This window comes from Schistocerca piceifrons, chromosome 6, assembly GCF_021461385.2.
Source record: "Schistocerca piceifrons isolate TAMUIC-IGC-003096 chromosome 6, iqSchPice1.1, whole genome shotgun sequence".
NCBI lineage: Eukaryota > Metazoa > Arthropoda > Insecta > Orthoptera > Acrididae > Schistocerca > Schistocerca piceifrons.
Window position 1 is genome coordinate 175468684 of NC_060143.1, and position 21613 is coordinate 175490296.

Consider the following 21613-nt stretch of genomic DNA (forward strand, 5'->3'; position numbering starts at 1 on the left):
TATTACAAATGATTGAAGCGATTTCATAAATTCACTGTAGCTCCATTCATTGACATATGGTCACGACACACTACAGATACGTAGAAAAACTCATAAAGTTTTGTTCGGCTGAAGCCGCACTTCAGGTTTCTGCCGCCAGAGCGCTCGAGAGCGCAGTGAGACAAAATGGCGACAGGAGCCGAGAAAGCGTATGTCGTGCTTGAAATGCACTCACATCAGTCAGTCATAACAGTGCAACGACACTTCAGGACGAAGTTCAACAAAGATCCATCAACTGCTAACTCCATTCAGCGTTGGTATGCGCAGTTTAAAGCTTCTGGATGCCTCTGTAAGGGGAAATCAATGGGTCGGCCTGCAGTGAGCGAAGAAACGGTTGAACGCGTGCGGGCAAGTTTCACGCATAGTGATGTGAAAGATTCAGTGTTTAAACCTCCTCTACCAAGAAACGTGCCAGAACTGTGAGCTCGCATCAACAATGCTTTCGCACTCATTTATGGGGACATGCTGCGCCGAGTGTGGGAGGAACTTGATTATCGGCTTGATGTCTGCCGAATCACTAAAGGGGCACATATCGAACATTTGTGAATGCCTAAAAAAACTGAGTTTTTGTATGTGTGTGCAAAGCATTGTGAAAATATCTCAAATAATAAAGTTATTGTAGAGCTGTGAAATCGCTTCAAACATTTGTAATAACCCTGTATATTTTGAATTATCTATTTTCATTGGCCCCCAATGACCTTGCCGTCGGTGTGGTGGATTGCGGGCCTCAGCGATAAAGTCAGATGTACAAGAGGAGCAACCATAACAATGGGTATCTGTTGAGAGGCCAAACAAATGTGTGGTTTCTGATGAAGGGTTGCAGTCTTTTCAGTAGCTGAAGAGGCAACAGTCTGGATGATTGACAGATCTGGCATTGTAATGCCAAACAAAACAGCCTTACTGTGCTAGTACTGTGAATGGCTGAAAGCGAGGGGAAGCTACAGCCTTAAATTTTCTTGAGGGCATGCACCTCTACTGTGTTGTTAAATGATGATCGCATCCTCTCGAGTAAAATATTCCAGAGGTAAAATAGCCATCCATTTGGAGTTCTGGGTGGGGACTACTCAGGATGATGCTGTTGTCAGCAGAAACAAAACTGGTGTTCTACAGATCAGAGCATGGTTGTTAGATCCCTTAACTGAGCATGTAAATTAGAAAATTTAAATTTAAGGAAAATTGATGGGCTGAAGTTATATGTAGTGGGTATTATTGAAGTTTGGTGGCGGGAGGAGCTGGACTTCTGATCAGGTGAATACAGGGTTATAAATACAAAAGCACATAGGGATAATGCAGGAGTGGATTTAATAATGAATAAGAAAAATTGGAATGTGGGTAAGCTACTATGAACAGCATAGTGAACACATTATCATAGCCAAGATAGATACAAAGCCCAAAATTACCACAGCAGTACAAGTTACACGCCAAGCAGCCTCAAGGATGATGAAGAGATTAAAGAAATATATGGTGAGGCAAAATAAATTATTCAGATAGTTAAGGGAGATGAAAATGTAATTGTTGACAGAAGGAAAATAGTAGGTACATGTGGACTTGGGGAAAGGAATGAGAGGAAACCACTGGTAGAATTCTGCACACAGCATAATTTAATCATCGCTAACACAAACACATGGTTTAAGGATCATGAAAGAAGATTGTGTATGTGGAAGAGATCTGGTTTCAGACTGATTATATATTCATAAGACAGAGATTTTGGAACCAGATTTTAAAATTTAAGACATTTCCAGGGAGAGACGTGGACTCTGACCACTATTTATTGCTTATGAACTATACATTAAAACTGAAGACTTTGCAAAAAGGTAGGAAATCAAGGAGATGAAACCTGAATAAGCTGAAACAATCAGAGGTTGTTGAGAGTTTCAGAGGGGGCATTAGGCAATGGTTGACTAGAACAATAGAAAGGAATACAGGAGAAGATGAATGGATAGCTTTAAGAGATGAAACAGTGAAGGCAGCAGAGGATCAAACAGGTAAAAAGACAAGGCCCAGTGGAAATCCTTCGATAACACAGGAGATACTGAATTTAATTGATGAAAGGAGGAAATATAAAGAGGCAGTAAATGAAGCAAGTGAAAGGGAATACAAACATGTAAAAAATGACACTGACAGGAAGTACAAAATGGCTAAGCACAAATGGCTAAAGGACAGACGTAAATATTTAGAAGCATATTTCAGTAGGGGAAAAATACATACTGACTACAGGAAAATTAAGGAGTTTTTTGGAAAAAGAGAAGCAGCTTTACGAATATCTAGAGCTCAAATGGAAAACCAGTACTAAGCAAAGGGAAAGCTGAATGGAGTACGAAGGCAGTATTATAGAAAAAGAAGCGGACAATGATGAGAGAGATGATACTGCGAGAAGAATCTGACAGAGCACTGAAAGACTTAAGTCAAAACAAGGCGTCTGGAGTAGATGACATACTGTCAGAACTACTGACAGCCTTGGGAGAGCAAGTTATGACAAAATTCTTCCATCTGGTGTACAAGATGTATGAAACAGGCAACATAGCCGCAGACTTCAAGAAGGATGTAATATTTCCAATTCCAATGAAAGCGACTGCTGACAGGCGTGAAAATTACAGAACCATCAGTCTGGATTTTGAAGAAATGTATGAACACACAAGGCAATACCGACCGTATGACTTGTCAGAGTGGGAAAGGCAAACCTACATTTATAGCATTTGTTGATTTAGTTACAGCTTTTGACAATGTTGACTGGAATACTCTCTTCGAAATTCTGACAATAGCAAGGGTAAAATACAGGGAGTGAAAGGCTATTTAAAACTCATACAGAAATCAGACAGCAGTTATAAGAGTCTGGAGGCATGAAAGGGAAGTTGAGAAGGGAGTGAGGCACAGTTGTACTCTACCCCCAATGTTGTTCAATGTGTACAATGAGCAAGAAGCAAAGGAAATCAAGGAAAAAATTTCAGTGGGAATTAAAATTCAGGGAGGAGGAATAAAAACTTTGAGGTTTGACAATGACATTATAATTCTGTCAGAGACAGCAAAAGACTTGGAAGAGCAGTTGAAAAGAATGGACAGTGTCTTGAAAGGAGGGTATAAGAGGAATATCAACAAAATCAAAACAAGGAAAATGGACTGTAGTCGAATACATAAGATGATGCTGAAGGAATTACATTAGGAAATGAGACACTGTGGTGCTATAGAGAAATGTTGAAGATTAGGTGGTTGTATCACATAACTAATGAGGAGGTACTGATTAGAATTGGGGAGACAGGAAATCTGTGGCACAACTTCACTAAAATAAGGGATCAGTTGACTGGACACATTCTGAGACATCAAGCATCAGCATTTTAGTATTGGCAGGACATCTGGAGGTAAAAATTGTAGACGGAGACCAAGCGATGAACACAGTAAGCAGATTCCGATGGATGTATGTTGCAGTAGTGAAAATGCTTTCACAGGATAGATTAGCATGGAGAGCTGCATCAAACCAGCCTTTGGACTGAAGACCACCACCACCACAACAACAACAACAACAAATCCTGTTTCAGTGTGAGATGACCACTGGATAAATAAACAAATGAATAATGTTCATAAATCCTTATGTCTCTGGCAACACTTCAAAGGATCAAGTCTGTCTCCAGCCAGGAGATGGAAGTACTTCTTTTGCATGTGGATTGTCAGACTAGTTTGTTTGAGGAAGTTTTCTGACAATGTGTTACAAATGACTTCAACTGACTGACTGTCCTTACTGCCCGTAATGTGTGTGCAGTCAATACTTGGCAAATTAGTCGCTCAGTTCTGCTACTATATGCTTGAGGCACTACTGTGCTACCATGTTCAAGCTATCTTTGAATTACTTCACGACTAATGTGTCTGAATCTATTTGATAGATACATTGAATTATTAATCTATATCATAGTCAGAGTCGAATCGAGGATTTTGGTCAGAAGGAAGGGGTTGCTGAGCTCCCAGAAATTTTGTGTCACTTTGCCATCTCCAAATTCTGTAGAGTAAACAAAGGGTTTTTTCTTAATCTATTATGAGGAATCTTCAGAAATTTAGTGCACTGTGACCATAATGGGCTATTGCTTTCTTGTTTTTTGAGTGTTGGCAACATTGAGTGGTACAGGGGGATCCCCCAACCAAAGAAAGCTTAGTAGGACAGTGGTAATATGTAAACTCATATTGCAGTTTTCCAGTTATGTGCAAGATGATGGCAAGAAATCCCACAAAGTGTGAGCCACAAGCTGTGGTGTGTGTCCTACTTGTGGAAGGAATAACATCTACGGAAGTTTTTTTTGCAAATCAAAATGGTTTATGGTGAAGGTGTTATGAACATAATGAGTGTGCTTATGTGATGTAGGAAGTTTAGTGGAAGCAGAACAAATGTTCACAATGAACAGAGGACTAAAAGATCTTCCATTTTATTTTGACTGAGGAGTTGGTGCAAAACATCGAGGAAACTGTACATGACGACAGCTGATTGATGGTGGATGAAATTTCTGTGATGTTTCCACAAGTCTTCAGAACTCTATTATATGAGGCACTCACAGAATTTCTGCCTTAGGGGGAGACCATCAATGCACAACAATATTGTGAGACCCTAAAAAACTGCAAAGGAGCATTCAAAATAAAAGGAGGGGAATGTTGACAAGAGGAGTGTGCTTGTTTCAGGATTATGCTCATATTCACACAGCCTTAGCCACCTAGGTGCTCTTGAACTCGTTTGGTTGGGAAGTTTCTACCCACCCGCCACATTCCCCCAACTTGGCGCCTTCAGATTATCATCTTTCAACATCCCTGAAGGCACACAAGTGGAATTAAATTTTCAACCTACAAGCAGTTGCAGAAAGAGGTTCTGAAGTGAGGGAAGGAGCTGGCAGGAGAGTTATTCGTGGAGGGCATAAATAAGCTTGTGCCATGCCTCACCACATCTACTGAATGGGATGGTGATTATGTAGAAAAACAGTCAACACTTGTATCAACAAATATACTTTTTCTAATAAAGTACAAAAATCTAGTACACTTAAGTATTGCAATAGGGAGAAAATTTTCGAGTATGTGAAGGATATGTAGAAAAGATGTTGATGATGGATCATCATCATCATCATCATCATCATCATCATCATCCGGGTTGGGGGTTGCAGCCGTATAGCCTCCCCTTGGAGCCACCTCTGATCTACATCAATTGACTCTAATGTGATATCAAAAATTTTGCTACTTTCTACTTTGGGTTCCAATAACCTTTACATTCGAAAAAGTTTTGCAGCATCCTCACGACTTGCATTGTTTGTGTTTATTTTTATCACAAACCTCTTTCTCAGTGCTCTTTTGATCACAGGATTGATCGAGATTGAAATCCAGGCATTGTACAACATGTGGCTTGTAAATTCATGGCCTTTACTGTGAAACGTTGTCAACTAATAGCTTGACATTTTAATTCTCCACTGCTCCTGGGGGATTCATTGTTGGATTATAAAATATGCAACAGATCTAGGATCATCTAGCAACAGGCTGTCAGAAGTTGTTGGGACATGGAACTGGCAGAGTGTGCAAGTCATACAGACAGGAACAGAAGCAAGAGAAAGATTATGGATTAATATTCTGTTTATGGTGAGGTCATCAGACACAAAATGCAGCCAAGTGTGAGCATGGACAAACAGGGAATTAGTTATAGGCTGGCTTTTCAAAAGAACCACTGTTGCATTCATCTTGAAATGAGTCAAGAAAAGATAAGCAGCTATCACTAATAACAGTTTGTTTGCAGGGTCAAGAACTTTCCTTCGTACTTGTGCGTACTATCAGTTATGAAGAGGGAATATCTCTGTAAGAACTAATGTGGGCACTTGAAACAAAATACTTTTAACTCACATCACTACATTCCATTACAATATTTAAATGGTGTGAGAGAGGTTCCCAGATTGGTGCCTTGTCTCTTGATTTAAAGGAAACCTATACTGCAGCTTAGCTTTGTACTCTGCTAAGCATAAGCTGAAGTATATTCATTGACTGCTAATCTGATATCACAAAATCTGTGTCAAAGTTTCCTAACTCCAGAAGTATGGACTTTTATTGGACCTCAAACTATGTAATTGAAAAAGCAATACTACTTATCTGCCAATCAGTTATTTTCATTTTTGATAATTGTTTAGAATATGGAGTTTTTCTTAGAGCACTAAATGCTGCTACAATTATACCAATCTAGCAAAAGGAGGACATAATAAATCTGCTCCAAAACTGCTGCCTATTATCTACCGTTCAGTTTTCTACAAAGTTTTTGAGTCTCTTATGTACAACCATCTTTAGCTGTAATCAAGTCCTTTTTAAGCAGCAGGAGACACCTCAATTAAAAACACATGCTCTTCAAAGAAGGAAGTTCGGACTGGTGTGTCACTGGGCTCAGGCCTTGGTCCAATTCTTTTCATTGTTGCAATTTCTGGTTTATCATCTAATGTAGGAGCTAATTCAGTAACATGTTATGCAGACAATGACACTGGTCAATACACACCACAATACTGTGGAATTGCATCTACGAATTCAAGAAAAATTAATTGGTTTCCATCTAATGAGCTCCTTTATTATCCTGATAAAACATAGAAATTAATCCCAGGATTAACTAAAGATCTAAAAAAACAAATCAGTTAAATCTTTTGGCTTTCACACTGATTTTAATTTAGATGGGGAGGAGCATATTAGTCATGTCTGCAACAGAATAGCTTGGGTATGCTGTCTAATTTGGGAATAGACAGACACAGTCACTTACGAGTGTCTGAAGATGACATTCTCTAGTCTTTTCTAGGCACATACCTCGTTCAGCATACTAAAATAGGGACATTCTTGTTATGTCATTGATATTTGGAAAATTAGAAGAAGAAGAAGGAAAGTAATCAGAATAATGAGAAAACTGAATCCTAAGGAACAATGCTGTCCCCTTTTTACCAAGCTGAAGATGCTGAATGTTGCAAATCTACATACCTCTGCAGAATTACTTTATATCAATAACAGTTTAAGATACATGAGACCAGAGGGAATATACACCATCCCAACACCAGAGGCAAACTGGTCCTCAATGGACTAAGACACACACGGGTAAAGAACGGAACTAACACAAAATAACATGTTTAAATATCTTTAATAAACTTCCAAAATCTGCTTGGTCCTTCCCCTATACAAGAATTAATCCATCCAAATAGATGTTTTCTTAGCAGACAGAACATAGTACATTGTTTTCAAAAACTAGATTTCAGTTAGAGAAGAGACAGAGCCAAACATAGCACAAGGAGTATGTGAGGACAGTTGTGTTCATGATACACTGAAGCAACATAGTTACTAATTTCAGTAGGTTATTTGGATTGCACAGATAGACAAAAACACTTCTCTAAATAAATGAAAATTAACATAACTCTAGCCGTCCATTTGGCATTTAATTTATTTACACTACCAGTTTCGATGTTCCATTCCACCATCTTCAGGCCCCTAAACAAATGTAAATTTGGAGGAATCCAGTCTCGTGTGCAGTCATAACAGGAGCTAATATTAAATAACTTCTGTCTGTAGATCTCTGCTTTACATGATGCTATCACTTTGTTCTTCAACTGACAGTTAAACAAAGCTTCAGAGCCTGATGGAATCCCTATTAAATTCCATACTGAAACAGTAGTTGGAAGAAAGCACAGGTCACACCCATCTAAAAGAAGGTTACTAGAAGTGATCCACAAAACTACTGTCCAATATTCTTGACATTGATTTGTTGTAGAATCTTATAACATATTCTGAGCTCAAACATAATGAGATACTTGAAAATAATTACCTCCTCATTGCCAACCAACACAAATTCTAAAAACATTGATCATATGAAACCCAACTCACATTTTCCTCACACGAAATAATGAAAGCTTTGGATCAAGACAGTCAGGTAGATGCAGTATTTCTTGACTTCTGAAAAGCATTTGAATCAGTGCGACACTTGTACTTATTGTTAAAAATACAATCATGGGGTATCAAGTGAAATTTGTGACTGGACTGAAGACTTTTTGGTAGGGGGGGATGCACCATGCCCATGTGGAGTTGCTAGTCTCCTATCGGGCAGCTTCCCAGGTGGCAAGCCAGGACAGACCAGAACTAGCAAACCACAGCCTTGTGGCTGGAAGTTGGGTCTCCAAAGGCTAAGGGAAAAAATCCTGAATAAAAATTACATGTCTACTGGTAGAGATTTGATGTAGGGTTGACAGCCACTCTGCAGAATATACCTGTTACGAAACTTCAACAAAGAAAAGCCGCATCGATAAAGGATGATGGACGTGGCATGGACACGGTTGTGAAGGAAGGGTAACCAAATGATGGAGACAAGAAAAATAAGAAAAGAAAGAAAAGCAATATAAATCATAAATCAGATTTATTTATCGGTACTTGGAAAGTGAGATCACTATACTGCCCAGGAGCCTGGAAAGTGATGCTAGAACAAATAATGAACCTGAAGTAGAGCATCATAGCATTACAAAAATTAAGATGGACTGGGAGTGGAATCCGAGATAAGAAAGAAGCAAACATATTTTATAGCTGTGGTGAAAGGAACCATGAGTTCAAGACAGGATTGGTGTTGCATCACCAACTAAATCACTTGGTAATAGGATTCAACCCCATAAACCCAAGACTATCAAAACTTAGGATAGAAGGGAAATTCTTCAATTCCTCCACAATTAAAGCTCATACACCAACTGAAGAATCAGAGGATTATGAGAAAGAAGCTCTCTACAAATCTCTGGAAAGACATTATGATGAATGCCCAGGGTATGATACAAAACCCCAGATGGAGACCTAAATTCCCAGGTGGGAAGAGAACAAATCTGTAAACTAAATGGAGCTATGTACAGTAAACATGCCATAAGCAATGACAATGGGACACAATTGATGCTATTTGCAACATCCAGAAACATGGTGGTAGGCTCCACATTGTTCTCAAACAAGGAAATACATCAGGGAACATGGACAGCACCAGATGGAAATACAAAAAATCAGAGTGACCACATGCTAATTGACGCAAGGATATAAGGAGTTTAAGAGGTCCAAATATAAACACAGATGACTTCCTAGTTTGAGCATGGGTGAGGGCAAGAATATTTAATGCAGTGAAAGGAACTTGGCCCAGGACACAGAAATATCATATCACAGCTTTAGAATTCAAGGAAGGAAGGGAACAATACTAGGAGAGATTAATTCAGGCCTTTGAAAACACTGGAGAACATAACAACACTGATGAGCCATGGGGAATTATAAAAAAGACAGTGCAGATAGCAGCAAATAAGATACTTGGGAACAGTGTGCAGCAAACAAGAACCTCGTGGTTCAATACCAAATGTGGAGAAAAAAAAAAGCATACAGAAGGACATTATTACCACATTGTATCAGAAGGATAAGGGAAGAATATAATGAAAAACAGATAATTGGAAAAAGGTCCGATTAAAGGAAAAAGAGGGAGTGCGTGTAGGCAAATTTTGAAGGAATGGAACTTCTGAGAAGTGGAAATGAGGCAAGGAAATTTTATACAGAAGTGAATAAGGCACAACACCTTTCAGGAGCAGAACAAGTTTAATAAAAGATGAGAGAGGTAAATTATAGAGGTGTTGCTGCTTTGATAAACTCCTTAATCCAAGACCAGTTGTATCAAGGAACCCAACAGAAACACAGGAGGAAGAAAACCCAGATAACAGTGTGAACCCACTGAATTTAGAAGAGGTGAGAACTGCAATGAGGAAACTAAATAACAACAAGGCAGCAGGAATGAATGGCATTCCAGCAGAACTTCTCAAGCAAGGAGGCTCTAAATTGGAAAGAAACATCCTGAAACTGGCTAATCTAATGTGGGAAGTAGAGAAAATGCCTCAAATATGGAAAGAGGGAATTATTTGCCCTTTATATTAGTAAGGACACCAGATGAATGCGGTAACTACAGAGGGACCACACTGCTTAATCTGGGATATAAAAGCCTCTCTAACATACTGTATGATCAACTCCATCCAATAATACAGAGGGAAACAGGGCTGTATCAGTATGGATTTATCCCCAGTAAGTTAACTATCAACCAGACAAATTCCGGGAAAAACAAAGGAATATGGGCTTGGAGTGTATCATCTTTTCATTGATTTTAAAGCAGTGTACAATAGTATAGAACAACAGCAAATATATCAAGCTCTAGGAGAATTGGGCATTTTTTAAAAAAAAAAAAAAAAAAAAAAAAAAAAAAAAAAAAAAAAAAAAAAAAAAAAAAAAAAAAAAAAACTACTTGAGGAAAGTTGTCCAATAGGCTGGAAATTAAAAATGGGATACACTAAAGTGATGCATTGGCATGTCTCCTACTCCTCGCCGCCCTGGAGAAGGTGATGAGAAAAGAAGAATTTTGAAGTCATCTAGGCTGAGGTGGGCTGGACATGTGACACAGATAAATGATACAGAAGTACCAAAAAATATTTTACAAAGAAAGCCAGGTGGGCAGAGGGAATGTGGTTGACTGAAAACTAGATGGGAGGACAGAGTCATAGAAGACCTTTTTGGAAGATGGGCTACTGGAGTTGGAAAATGCTAGCAAGGAACCGGGATAAGCTGAAGGCAATAATTGAAGAGGCCAAGACTCATCATGAGTTGCAGAGCTGCAGAAGAAGATGCAGCATGTTATCCTGGATGAAGAGTCACTGTCAGATGTAGAAGTACTTTCAGGTGTGCCCATGGAAGTGTGTTGGAACCCTTGTTGTTCATGTTGTACATTAACTTGTGGGTAATGTGAATAGTAACTTCTGACTTTTTGCAGATGACACAGTTATCTATAATGAAGTCTGAAGAAAGCTGCATAAATATTCAGTCAAATCTTGATAATATTTCAAAGTGGTGCAAAGAATGTCAACTTGCTTTAAATATTCAGAAATGAAAAATTGTGCAATTCACAAAATGAAAAATACTAGTATCCTACGACTTTAAAATCAATGAGTCACAGGTGGAATTGGCCAACTCACACAAATACTTGGGTATAACGATTTGTACAGATAGGAAACAAAATGATCACATAGGCTCAGTGATGGATAGAGAGGGGGTTAGACTTCGGTTTATTGGTAGAAAACTGGGGAAGTGCAATCAGTCCACAAAGGATATTGCTTACAAGTCACTCATGTGAACCAATCTAGAATACTGCTGAAGTGTGTAGGTCCCTTACCAAATAGGACTAATAGAGATATTGAATGTCTACAGAGAAGGACAGCACGAATGACCACAGGTTAGTCTTACAAGTGGGAGAGTTTCACAGAGATGCTAAAGAAAATGAACTGGCAGACTATTGCAGATAGATGTAAACTATATGCTTTAATTCTTCCAGTACAGTGAGTTGAAAACTTACATTAAGAAACCTACCCATCACTAACCTTTCTTAACCTCTGAAGAGAACTTTTCTTTCTTGCATAATAAATTAATCATAATGTTAAAATAATATCCTGCTGAATATTAAATAACTGTCTTTTTCTGCATGTCTTCATTTTTAAAGAGAACATGGTCAGGAGAAATAAAGAGAGAGAATTTTTAAGTAAACTGAAAAGTAATCTCAGGAACTGTTCATGTATTCAGACGAATAGTCTAAAAACTATATTTGCTTTGAGGAATATTAAAAAGCAGGTGATATTATTAATTGTTGTTATTATTATTATTATTATTATTATTATTATTATTATTGTTATTATTAACTGTCACTCATACATTTCACATTGCGTTTGAGAACAATGTTTGTATCAGCATCATACAGAAGTTTTTTTTCTACACCAGACCACAGCCTAAAAACCTGGATAAGTAAGTTAATTATTATAAAACATTCTTGAAAATGTCGGAACAGAGTAAGAACTCTAATTTCAAGGAGTTCATCAAACAAAGACAGAAGTTTTTAAAACTCAAGTTCTTCCTCAGTGCTGATTGATCCAACAAGAAAACTGGGAATTTTTTATTCATAGATGTTCACAGTTAGTTGTCTGTATACAATTTGGATTTTATTGCATTGCTTAAATACCTTAAAAAGTTCTCAGAAAAGCACTATCTCCATATTGATCTAAGACATATGATCAATATAAACAGTATTTCATTAATTTGTCTTTACATCTTATTATTTGCAATATTCAAAGTAGCTCATAGAATTTCTAAAACATTAAAATACAAGAATAGAAAGTGCGAAGTATTAGAAACTATAGATAGATCACACGACATAATTTGGAAAATCCACTGCTTAGAATCAATGAAGCACTATAGTTCAGCTATTTTTGTAGTAGCCTTGATTATTGCCATATGGCTTTTAAAAAAATGAAGAAACAGTTTATTTTGCACATTTCCAGTCACTAATAATATATGGAATAATTTTTTAAGGGAAAATCAACTTACAGACAGAATATTTTCAGAATATGTAAGTGTGTTAAGAATTGTATCTTGCGTCATATTCTACAATATTCAGTAGAGACCTCCTAAAAAAAAAACACCCTTGGTATTTTGACAGTTACTTCACAAAATACACATTCATTAATGCCTTGCCTTTTGTTATCATCAATATTTCTGTTTTCTTAAACAACAGTGACAAGCTAGGACTATAAACAGATCTACTAAGCATTTAAGGGTTTACCAGCAGGAAAGGAATCAGGTAAGGGGTTCAGATTTATTTAACAATCTGCTTGAGCACATTAAATGTTATTAGGCAATGAGGTGGAGTTTTAACTCTCAATTTAAAATAAATAAATAAATAAAAAATAAATTTTTAAAAAATCTGTTAAGCAATTCCTACACAACAGAAGACCATCATCACAGAAACTAAAATTTAATGTTTCAGGCTATTTTATAGTTAGAATTAGCACTATATTAGAGTAGTAACTAGAATAAACAGTGTAATACTGTAGTCTTTTGTAACAAAGTCATTTCGTTATATTTCACTTGAATAAATAAACATCTTTGACTTTTTTCCACACCCCAGAGACCACTGTCCACAGGATCCATGGATTTATTTCGTGGTTTAGTTTGGTTTCACAGGAAGCAAAGTTAATAATAAATTTCTGACCTGAATGACTGGCATCCAATTAACACACAGGACGAAAAAGAAAATAAAAGAAAGAATCACAACACCCTTTCACAGAAACGAATATGAGCATGTGATAAGTCATAACTTCTGCTACTTGACTCATTCATTCAAACTGGCAGGTTAAATGGAAGAGAGAGGCTGAGAAGATAGTGTGTCAAAATTTCTGCTTGCAAGACATGAAGATTTGGAGCAGCTGTCAATAAAATGAAGAAGCAAGCCAGAGAACAAAATTGTCCAACAGTAAATAGAGCTAGACAAATATATATAGTGGTACAAAACATAATATCACCACACAAAAAGGGAGAGGGCAGGGGTACACATATGAACAAGATTTATTTTGGATAAAAATCCTAAGACTAATGTTAAAATTAAAATAAACCTTAGTATTTTTAAATGGGGCAAGACCTACCAGTGGTTTATGCTATGGGTGCAAGGTGTCCCCAATCTTTTTCAACCTGAATGAAATACTGAAAACTTGGAAAGAAATACCAATAGGTCTGTCTGGTATAGACTGAAGTTAGTTAAAAAAAATTGTTTGCAGATGGTCAACAGTTTTACAAGAATGATATTAAAGTAATATAGATGAAAATGGCAGTGTTTTACAGAGAAATTTCCAGAGAGATAAAAAACTTGTTCTCACTGACACTGTCTTTGAACAAGTATATAAATCTTATCACTTATGCTGTCAAATGTGTCTTAAGAATAAATACAATATAGCTAATAGATTATAGCAAAGGGACATTCAAACAACAAACTTGTTTAATTACAAATCATAGCAGAAGTACACTGAAAGACTTAATGTTTGACAGACAGAGCAACAAAGATATTGGCAAAACACTGAACATAAAGCTGTATTGAAATGCTCTGGCAATAATAAGCAAAAATGGAAGAATTACATTAACAGGATGCCAAGTATCAGGCAGAGCTTGAAATTATAAATCAGAGTATTTGAAAATGAAGTGGACATTCCTGTGATGTAGGTCGACTCCCACAAGCAGAACAACTGGAAGAAATTGTAACTTTGAGTGAAAACTTTAAAATCTGTCCTTAAACCAGTATTATAAAGGACACATTAGAAACTGCATGCTGAACAACACACTGGATGTAAATGAAATATGGAAAAATGATAGACAAAGGATGATAGTGTTTAAAATGTTCTATATGGCTATAAGAATTGTACGAAATGAAGGAATATTACATGAGGTGCATTTGGAAAACTGAAAATTAAAGGAAAGGTAAATACTCAGAAAATCTACAATTACACGAGATTGTAGTGAAAAAGACAGTATAAAATTCTCATTCCCTCATCTCCAAAAACCTTTATGGCACAAGTACTTTAGAAGCTCACTGGTAGACAGCAACTAGTTTGCATAACACAGGAGTTGGCAGTTTTTTTTATTTCTTACTCTAGTGGTTGCTCTACTGCTAGTTGTGTCAAGTTTGTTCTAAGATCAGTTAGATTAATCATAAATAACTGTTCATAAACGGAATGAGTTTCTGCCAGCTTTCCCTCAATCAATTTATTCATCTTGTTCCACATCCTTGAAGGTTCTCCACACGATGGGTTCTACGGTATATGACAACTAAAGAAAGACTATGAATGAATGACCATAATGGCTCTTAAGTTGGACACCACTGTGGCAGTTTATCTGGTACCTGCATTGGTGTAGGAACATAATGCAAATCCACACACAAAACTTTCACATGTACTACCCAAGATGACATCAACTTGCTGTCTAAAGCACCGAAACTTTTTTTTAGTGTTGAAAGAGCAGACAAAGGCTGATTTCTACATACTTTGGAATGAGCTCCAACACACACACACACACACACACACTCACTCACTCACTCACTCTCTCTCTCTCTCTCTCTCTCTCTCTCTCTCTCTCTCTCTCTCTCTATGCACTGAAAAAATATTAATCCCCATGCCAAACACGTAACATATGAATACCCTGCAGGCACGCTCTGAGGAAACACCGTAGCTACATGAAAAACTTGAAAAGTGATTCGTTCCAGTTCCACATGTAAATAGAGTAAACAAACGCTTTTCTATTTGTAATCTCACTGGGCTCGTCTGCAAATTCTCTCCCTTCTTATTCAATTCTTGGACAGAGAAATCAATTTCCCACAGAGCTATGAGACTGGTTTATAATTACTGTAATATCAAACAATGTATCCTACAGTTACTAGTCGGCCATGTGCAGTTTGACGTTGCGCAGACCCCTTTATCACGCCATGTAAACAAGTATGTAAACTCGACTTCCACAATGTTTAGAGTTCAAATAAGCAAATAGCAGTAACGGTGGAAAACTTCGTTTCTAACGATGGGTGGGAGATGCCCCAAAACGAGTGACACTGTATTGATAACATTGCAAGTATACGGTTATTTTTGCATTCTTATGGACTGAAATCGTACAACACAAGACCTTATGGACCGACAAACTCGTAAAATACACCGTTTATAATTTCGTGTTGGGTAAATGACTGATTAGACTTGTACTTGGTTAAGAGGCTTTTACCTGGGTGTAATCCACTCCAGGCCCAATAATCGGCAAACCATCAACATCCATTATAATTAATAGAAGAGTAGTAATATATTTAACACATTTGTGTGGTCAAAGAAAAGTATTCATTTTAACAATTGACAGCCCTTAAATCTGCAAGGCAGGACTAAATGCTTTGACCAGCGCCATCTTATTTGTCGTAGTAACAAGTGAGCATGTCAGCCCGTGTTTATAGTAAACTATTAAATTCTTCCGGGAGAAAACCGTCTGAGAAGAATTGAAGTTTAACTGTTCGAGGTGCCAAAGTTTAAAGTTTTATCCTTAAAAAACTGTAATGGAAGTTCTCCCGTCGTTAGATACAGTGTACCAAGCGGTTTTTACACTGTACCATAATCCAGATCCAACAGAGAAAGAAAAAGCATCATCATGGCTTGGAACATTGCAGAGTTCTGTAAGTACTATTATTTTGACTTAAACTGAATATTTTCCTGGTATGGTTCAGGTGGCGTGATGTTTAGGTAATGCTACCTGCATGCTAACTGTGGTAGCGTTTGATACGACCATCATGTTTATGCATTCATTTAAGAGTTGCCTTTCAGGTTTATGCTTGGAAGATAGCTGATGAAATGCTGCAGCAAAAGCGGGATTTAGAATCTTGCTATTTTGCTGCTCAAACTATGCGAACAAAAATTCAAATGTCATTTCATGAGCTTCCGTCAGAAGCGCACAACTCCTTGCGTGACTCGCTCATGGAACACATAAGTCAGGTTACTGACGCAACCAATACAGTCATTGTTACCCAGGTAAGGTATTTACTACATGCCCAGTTTAGAGCCCTAGAATTGCAATGTTGGGGATTATCCATCGATAATGCTCTAGTTTTGTAACTTTTCTTTCAGCTTTGTCTTGCCCTTGCGGATCTGGCACTTCAGATGCCATCATGGCAGAAACCTGTGGTGGATTTGATAAGTAAATTTAGCCAAGGGAATGTATGGCCGTTGCTGGAAATTCTGACAGTTATGCCAGAAGAAGTTAACTCAAGATCCTTAAGGCTAGGTGCAAACAGAAGGCATGAAGTGATGCAGGAACTGGGTTCAACAGCGAGCACTGTTACAGAATTCTTGGTGAGTCAATTCAGCATGCAATGGATAAGGAATAATTTGTATGAACAGTGTCTTGAAATCTTTCAAGGCGTGTGTGTTTTAGACAGTGATTAACTTGAAAAATATGTACAAGCTAAATGAGAGGGATGGGACTGAAGTAATAGAAGTACCGCAGAGCTAATTTGATATTTCAGGTATTTTCAGGTGTCAGTAGGTATATTTATATAATGTGAACCCTGTGCCCGAAGAATGACATAGTAATCACAAACAAATAAATTTGCAATATTGAATTAGGCCGTCATTTATATTTTTGCTTTTGCACTCCTATGGCTGTATTGCTTCCGGCATGAAACAACTGTTGTATTATGAGCCAAAGTTATTATTTGTATTTGCTTTCATATTTTGTACAGTGTCTGAAAAGATCACAACATATACATAATGCTCATGTTGCTATTTGTTGTTGTGTATTAGAATACAACAAATGTATCTGTTTCCATACACTATGGTTAGTTTTTCCTGAAATTTCAACTCTGTGGTAACTGACAAACAGCTAACTACAGACATGATATTGCACTCTACCAGGCTGCAAATGTGGTGAATACCATCCACACTCTTGCCAGAAATGGCATTGTTTTGAGTTGTGCAAGGAGTGAATGCAATATGTGAGGGCTCAGATGAATATGTAAAATTTTACTCATAGCAGCAGCAGCAGCATAGTGTGCTGATGTTGGGAAAGACTAGCCATGAAGTAAGTGATTAATGCTGTTCTTGCTCTATTGTTGATGGGTTTTTGTTTGTAACCTCACACTCAGTAAATTAATTATCCTTGTAAAGTGAACATTTCATAACAAAACGTGTGCATTACTATGAATTTCATGTAATTCCCTGCATTGATTAGTCCTTGCCAATGTAAGCTCAGTACACTGCCACTATCAGAAATAAAATTTAACTAATGGGCCCCTCTGTGATGGGGACAGTCACTGACTAAACATGTTCACAGAACATGTCAGTAGTAAATTGCTTACCCAATGCCAATGAATTGCTTTCCTCAGCATAAGGACACAAATTATTGTACACTAATACTCTGTAAGCATCTTGTGTCAGAATAATACCATCTACAATTTTCCAAAAATTTTGTTCCTTCTACTGCTAATGTTGTTGTATTTCTTTTTCCATGAATAAATTTGTGACAGAATTAGGTGTTGGGAAGTGATCACACTTTTTTACTTTGACCGAAAACTAGCTGTCCTTGAGTTCACTCAACAAGTTTCAGAAAGCTAAAATTGTAGCCTATGGTTTCCAGTCTTATTTACAGTGACTGGTTTGTTTTCTGAACAGTGTAGGTACCGATAAACACTTTTATGGGTGCCACCAAGGCTCCTGCAAAGCTGTATTTTTCTGCTATTAGTTTAGACTATTTCGTTGTCATCTGGCAGGCGTGAAAACTTGATAAACTTTGTTCTTTGAGGAGTCATTTCACAGTGATACTGGATTTGTCATTATAATACAATATGCTAGGTCACACAATTTTTAAAACAAGTTGCAGGAAAATTGTTTTATAGCAAAGTCGTTTATCAAAGCACTGGAGGCAAACTTAAAGCAGATTTTACATTTTGAATGTATACAAGTGAGAGACTTATCTTACAGTTCTAGTACTGTAATTTAATGGAGGAAATGGGCAAATTATGAAATTGTGATGCCACTACCAAAACTGTCGAACACTTCTGTCCAAAACATTTGGACAAAGGTAAGGCAGTACACTTAAGTTAGAAACTGCTTATAATGCTGTGATTGTAAGGTCAAAACTTGACATTCTGAGTAATGCTTAATCCTTTTGTCAGGATTTCATTCATTTCCTTATGTTCAGTGCTCCCTTTTGATTCAGAGAGTGACATTTGTCTCTTTGCAATCTCTTACAACATTTTATACCCATTTTACTTCATCTTTAACTTCCAGATGTGGATATTGTCTGCAAACTCTATTGTGGTATTGTAAATTTGGTAGTGAGACTCTTCGGGACTTTGTAGAGGCTTAAATTATAGGGGAATGTATTAGTTTTTGTTGCTCTCTACTACTTTCATAAGTTTGTTGTTTGTTATATCCATAAGATCCTGAGTGCTGCAAAGAGAATCATTGTTTTACCAGTCCATTGTTAGACCCATACATAAAATTCGTCATTCTTGATAGAAGCAATATCTGAGGAACGATTTAAGAAAGCAGATAATGGATGTAATACATTCTTTGTCTGGAAAAGTTATTAGTACCCAACTGCTGATGTTAAATCATTCACAGCCCAAGGGAGTGAGACTAGTTTTGTTTAAATAAGTATTTGACACATGCCAGTCGATCGGGTCTATTGTAGCAGGGGATACAAGCCGTCGGCTTTGGACAATGACGTCACAAGTCACCAGAGAGCAGTTTACCATTTTCGCTTTTGCTGTTATGTTTCAGTTTCGTTTTTTTACTGATTGCTTAATAAAAAGGATCTGTTTATTCTATCCCGTGAGATTTTTTTTTTTTTAAGCCAAAAAACACTTATCAGCCACTGAAGGGAGCTACAACACTAAGAAGAATCGCTTCTCGATTGGCGACTTGTGACGTCATTGTCCAAAGCCGACGGGTTGTATCCCCTGCTACACTAGTCCCAGTCGATCAATACTACTGCGCATCCTGTGGAAGTTGTTGATACCTTGCCAGCTGGAGTGGCCGAGCGGTTCTAGGCACTTCAGTCTGGAAACGCGCGACCGCTATGGTCACGGGTTCGAATCCTGCCTTTTGCATTGCTGTGTGTGATGTCCTTAGGTTGGTTAGGTTTAAGTAGTTCTAAGTTCTAAGGGACTGGTGACCTCAGACGTTAAGTCCCTTAGTGCTCAGAACCATATGAATCATTTGTTGATACCTTGACTGCACAAGCTTGCATGTTGCAGAGAACTGTGATCATGGCTACAGTGTCTGGATCATGAAGATGATACTGGGCTCTGGAAGAAGACTGCCCACCCATAAATTGAGTAGTTACAGGATGAGCAAGTATCAATGCAAAGAAATTGGTTGATATGTAGCCCATTGGAAAAATCTGCTGCACCTTTCTGTATTATGTTTGCACATACATCTTGGACTCTGTCTAGTGGCTGTATCTTACCATCAGTTCGTAGAACCAAGCTCGACATCCACAACAAAATACCTCTCCCAGTGGCCTGAATGGGCCTCTACTTTCAACAACAGTCGACCAAATAATGAGGTTTGGGCAGCCAACCCTTCAAATCGCTACTCTAAAGCTGAAAATTGCCTCTGACTATGCATCAGATCTTTTTTCCCAGAAACGTGCATCTTTTTTGCATTTAACTTCTGCTCGTATTTGATGAGTCGACTCCCAGGCTGCCACAATAGCAAGATCAGGAGGCATATGGAACCAGTAAACATCTCTGAGGTCCCCCAATGGCAACTGCTAGTATGCGGGTGGAGTTAATTCTTGCACTTGCGTAAAATTTACGTTTGTAATTGTTAGACTTCGGTTATGTCTGTTTAGTTTTTGGATCTGCAAGACAATACTGTTTTACTGTGTCTCAGGAGGACACTGTACTTTATACATGGATTTAGAAAAACATTCCCAGAGCCAACCTGTGCATTGAGACTACTGGTCTTACTTGCCGTATGCTGACAACTTCTCCTTTTGTGTTATGCATAGGTAGTTTCTATCCGTGCCCTCTTTTGTGATTGTTGCTGCTCTGCAATCCACAACTGGAAGTTTCTTAGCTACACCAGGGTTTGAAACAATTTACTGTCCAAACACAAGAATATGTAAAGGAACCTCACTGTAGTTTCTCTATTTTGTAACCTGGTTGGAATGAGTCGCCATAAGCTCTCAGTAACTGTGGACATTACAGGATGCAGATAGTTAGATTTTTGCAAGTGTATTTGAGTAGTTATTTAGTAATGATTCAGTTATGTATATATATCTTTCAATGAATTTAAAAATGGGGATTACAGAAGTGTCCAATTCCACCCGTCTGCTTTGACCCATGACATCATCAATATGGCGGAAATGGCTATTGTAAGCATCTCGAAATTGGCGCCTACGATGTCACTACATACACACGGCAACAAACACGAAAATACTTATAAATAAGACAATAACATCTCCCTCCAAAAATACAATCAAACTAACGGGACAACCACAGGAAATTAGGGGTTTTAGGTTGAGGACAAGCTAAATATATTTTAGGTTGAGGACAAGCTAAATATAATAGGGGAAAAAAAGAAAAAAAATGCCGGAGTCTGACACTTCCCTTGACCTATATAGGTCAACCACAGGTAACGATACCAAAACACCAATACCTACAACTAAAACTATGAAAATTGGGATAGGACATTTCCCTTGACCTACATAGGTCTACCCCAGATAACGATACTAAAACACCAACACCTACAACTACGAAAATGGGAATCTGTCATTTCCAGTGACCTATATAGGTCAACCACAACTATTAATATCAAAAGACCAACACTTACAACTACAAAAAATAAAACCAAAACCACAACCTCAAAAAATCCACAAATCAAACTTCCCTCCATAAATTAAAACACATTGAATACACAATAAATACACAGAACATCACAATTCGAGAAGACAGGGGAAAAAAATTACTTACCACAAACAAATTCCAGCTCTGAAAACTAGGTCGGACACCCGAAACCCCCGCCCCCAACACATGCACAAATTAATTGTCTTAACCACACTACAAATAACAAACTAATAACACCTAACGAAAACCCCAAACACACAAACAAACAAAATTGATAACCCACTGAAATAATTTCCAAACCTTATGTTTGGAATTACAAATACTGCCGACTTCACACACACACCACCACCACCACCACCACCACCACCA

At 37.6% G+C, this 21613-nt stretch overlaps 2 protein-coding genes across 3 annotated transcripts in view; one reads left to right on the forward strand and one right to left on the reverse strand.

Annotated features, from left to right (window-relative positions):
- The window catches only part of LOC124802586 (WASH complex subunit 3), a 59358-nt gene extending 43574 nt beyond the window's left edge, over positions 1 to 15784 (reverse strand). Inside the window, exon 1 of one of the 2 annotated variants that reach the window (XM_047263460.1) lies at positions 15634 to 15784. In XM_047263460.1, coding sequence (XP_047119416.1) covers positions 15634 to 15684 — 51 coding nt within the window. In that variant the 5' untranslated portion in view covers positions 15685 to 15784. The remainder of the gene's footprint in view (positions 1 to 15633) is intronic. The other variant, XM_047263459.1, reaches the window with a different exon arrangement.
- A 10-nt stretch (positions 15785 to 15794) lies between these two features.
- LOC124802585 (transportin-3) overlaps positions 15795 to 21613 on the forward strand; it is a 202926-nt gene continuing 197107 nt past the window's right edge. Inside the window, exons 1-3 of the mRNA XM_047263458.1 lie at positions 15795 to 16069; positions 16218 to 16421; positions 16518 to 16742. Of these exons, the coding sequence (XP_047119414.1) occupies positions 15953 to 16069; positions 16218 to 16421; positions 16518 to 16742 (546 nt within the window). The 5' untranslated portion in view covers positions 15795 to 15952. The remainder of the gene's footprint in view (positions 16070 to 16217; positions 16422 to 16517; positions 16743 to 21613) is intronic.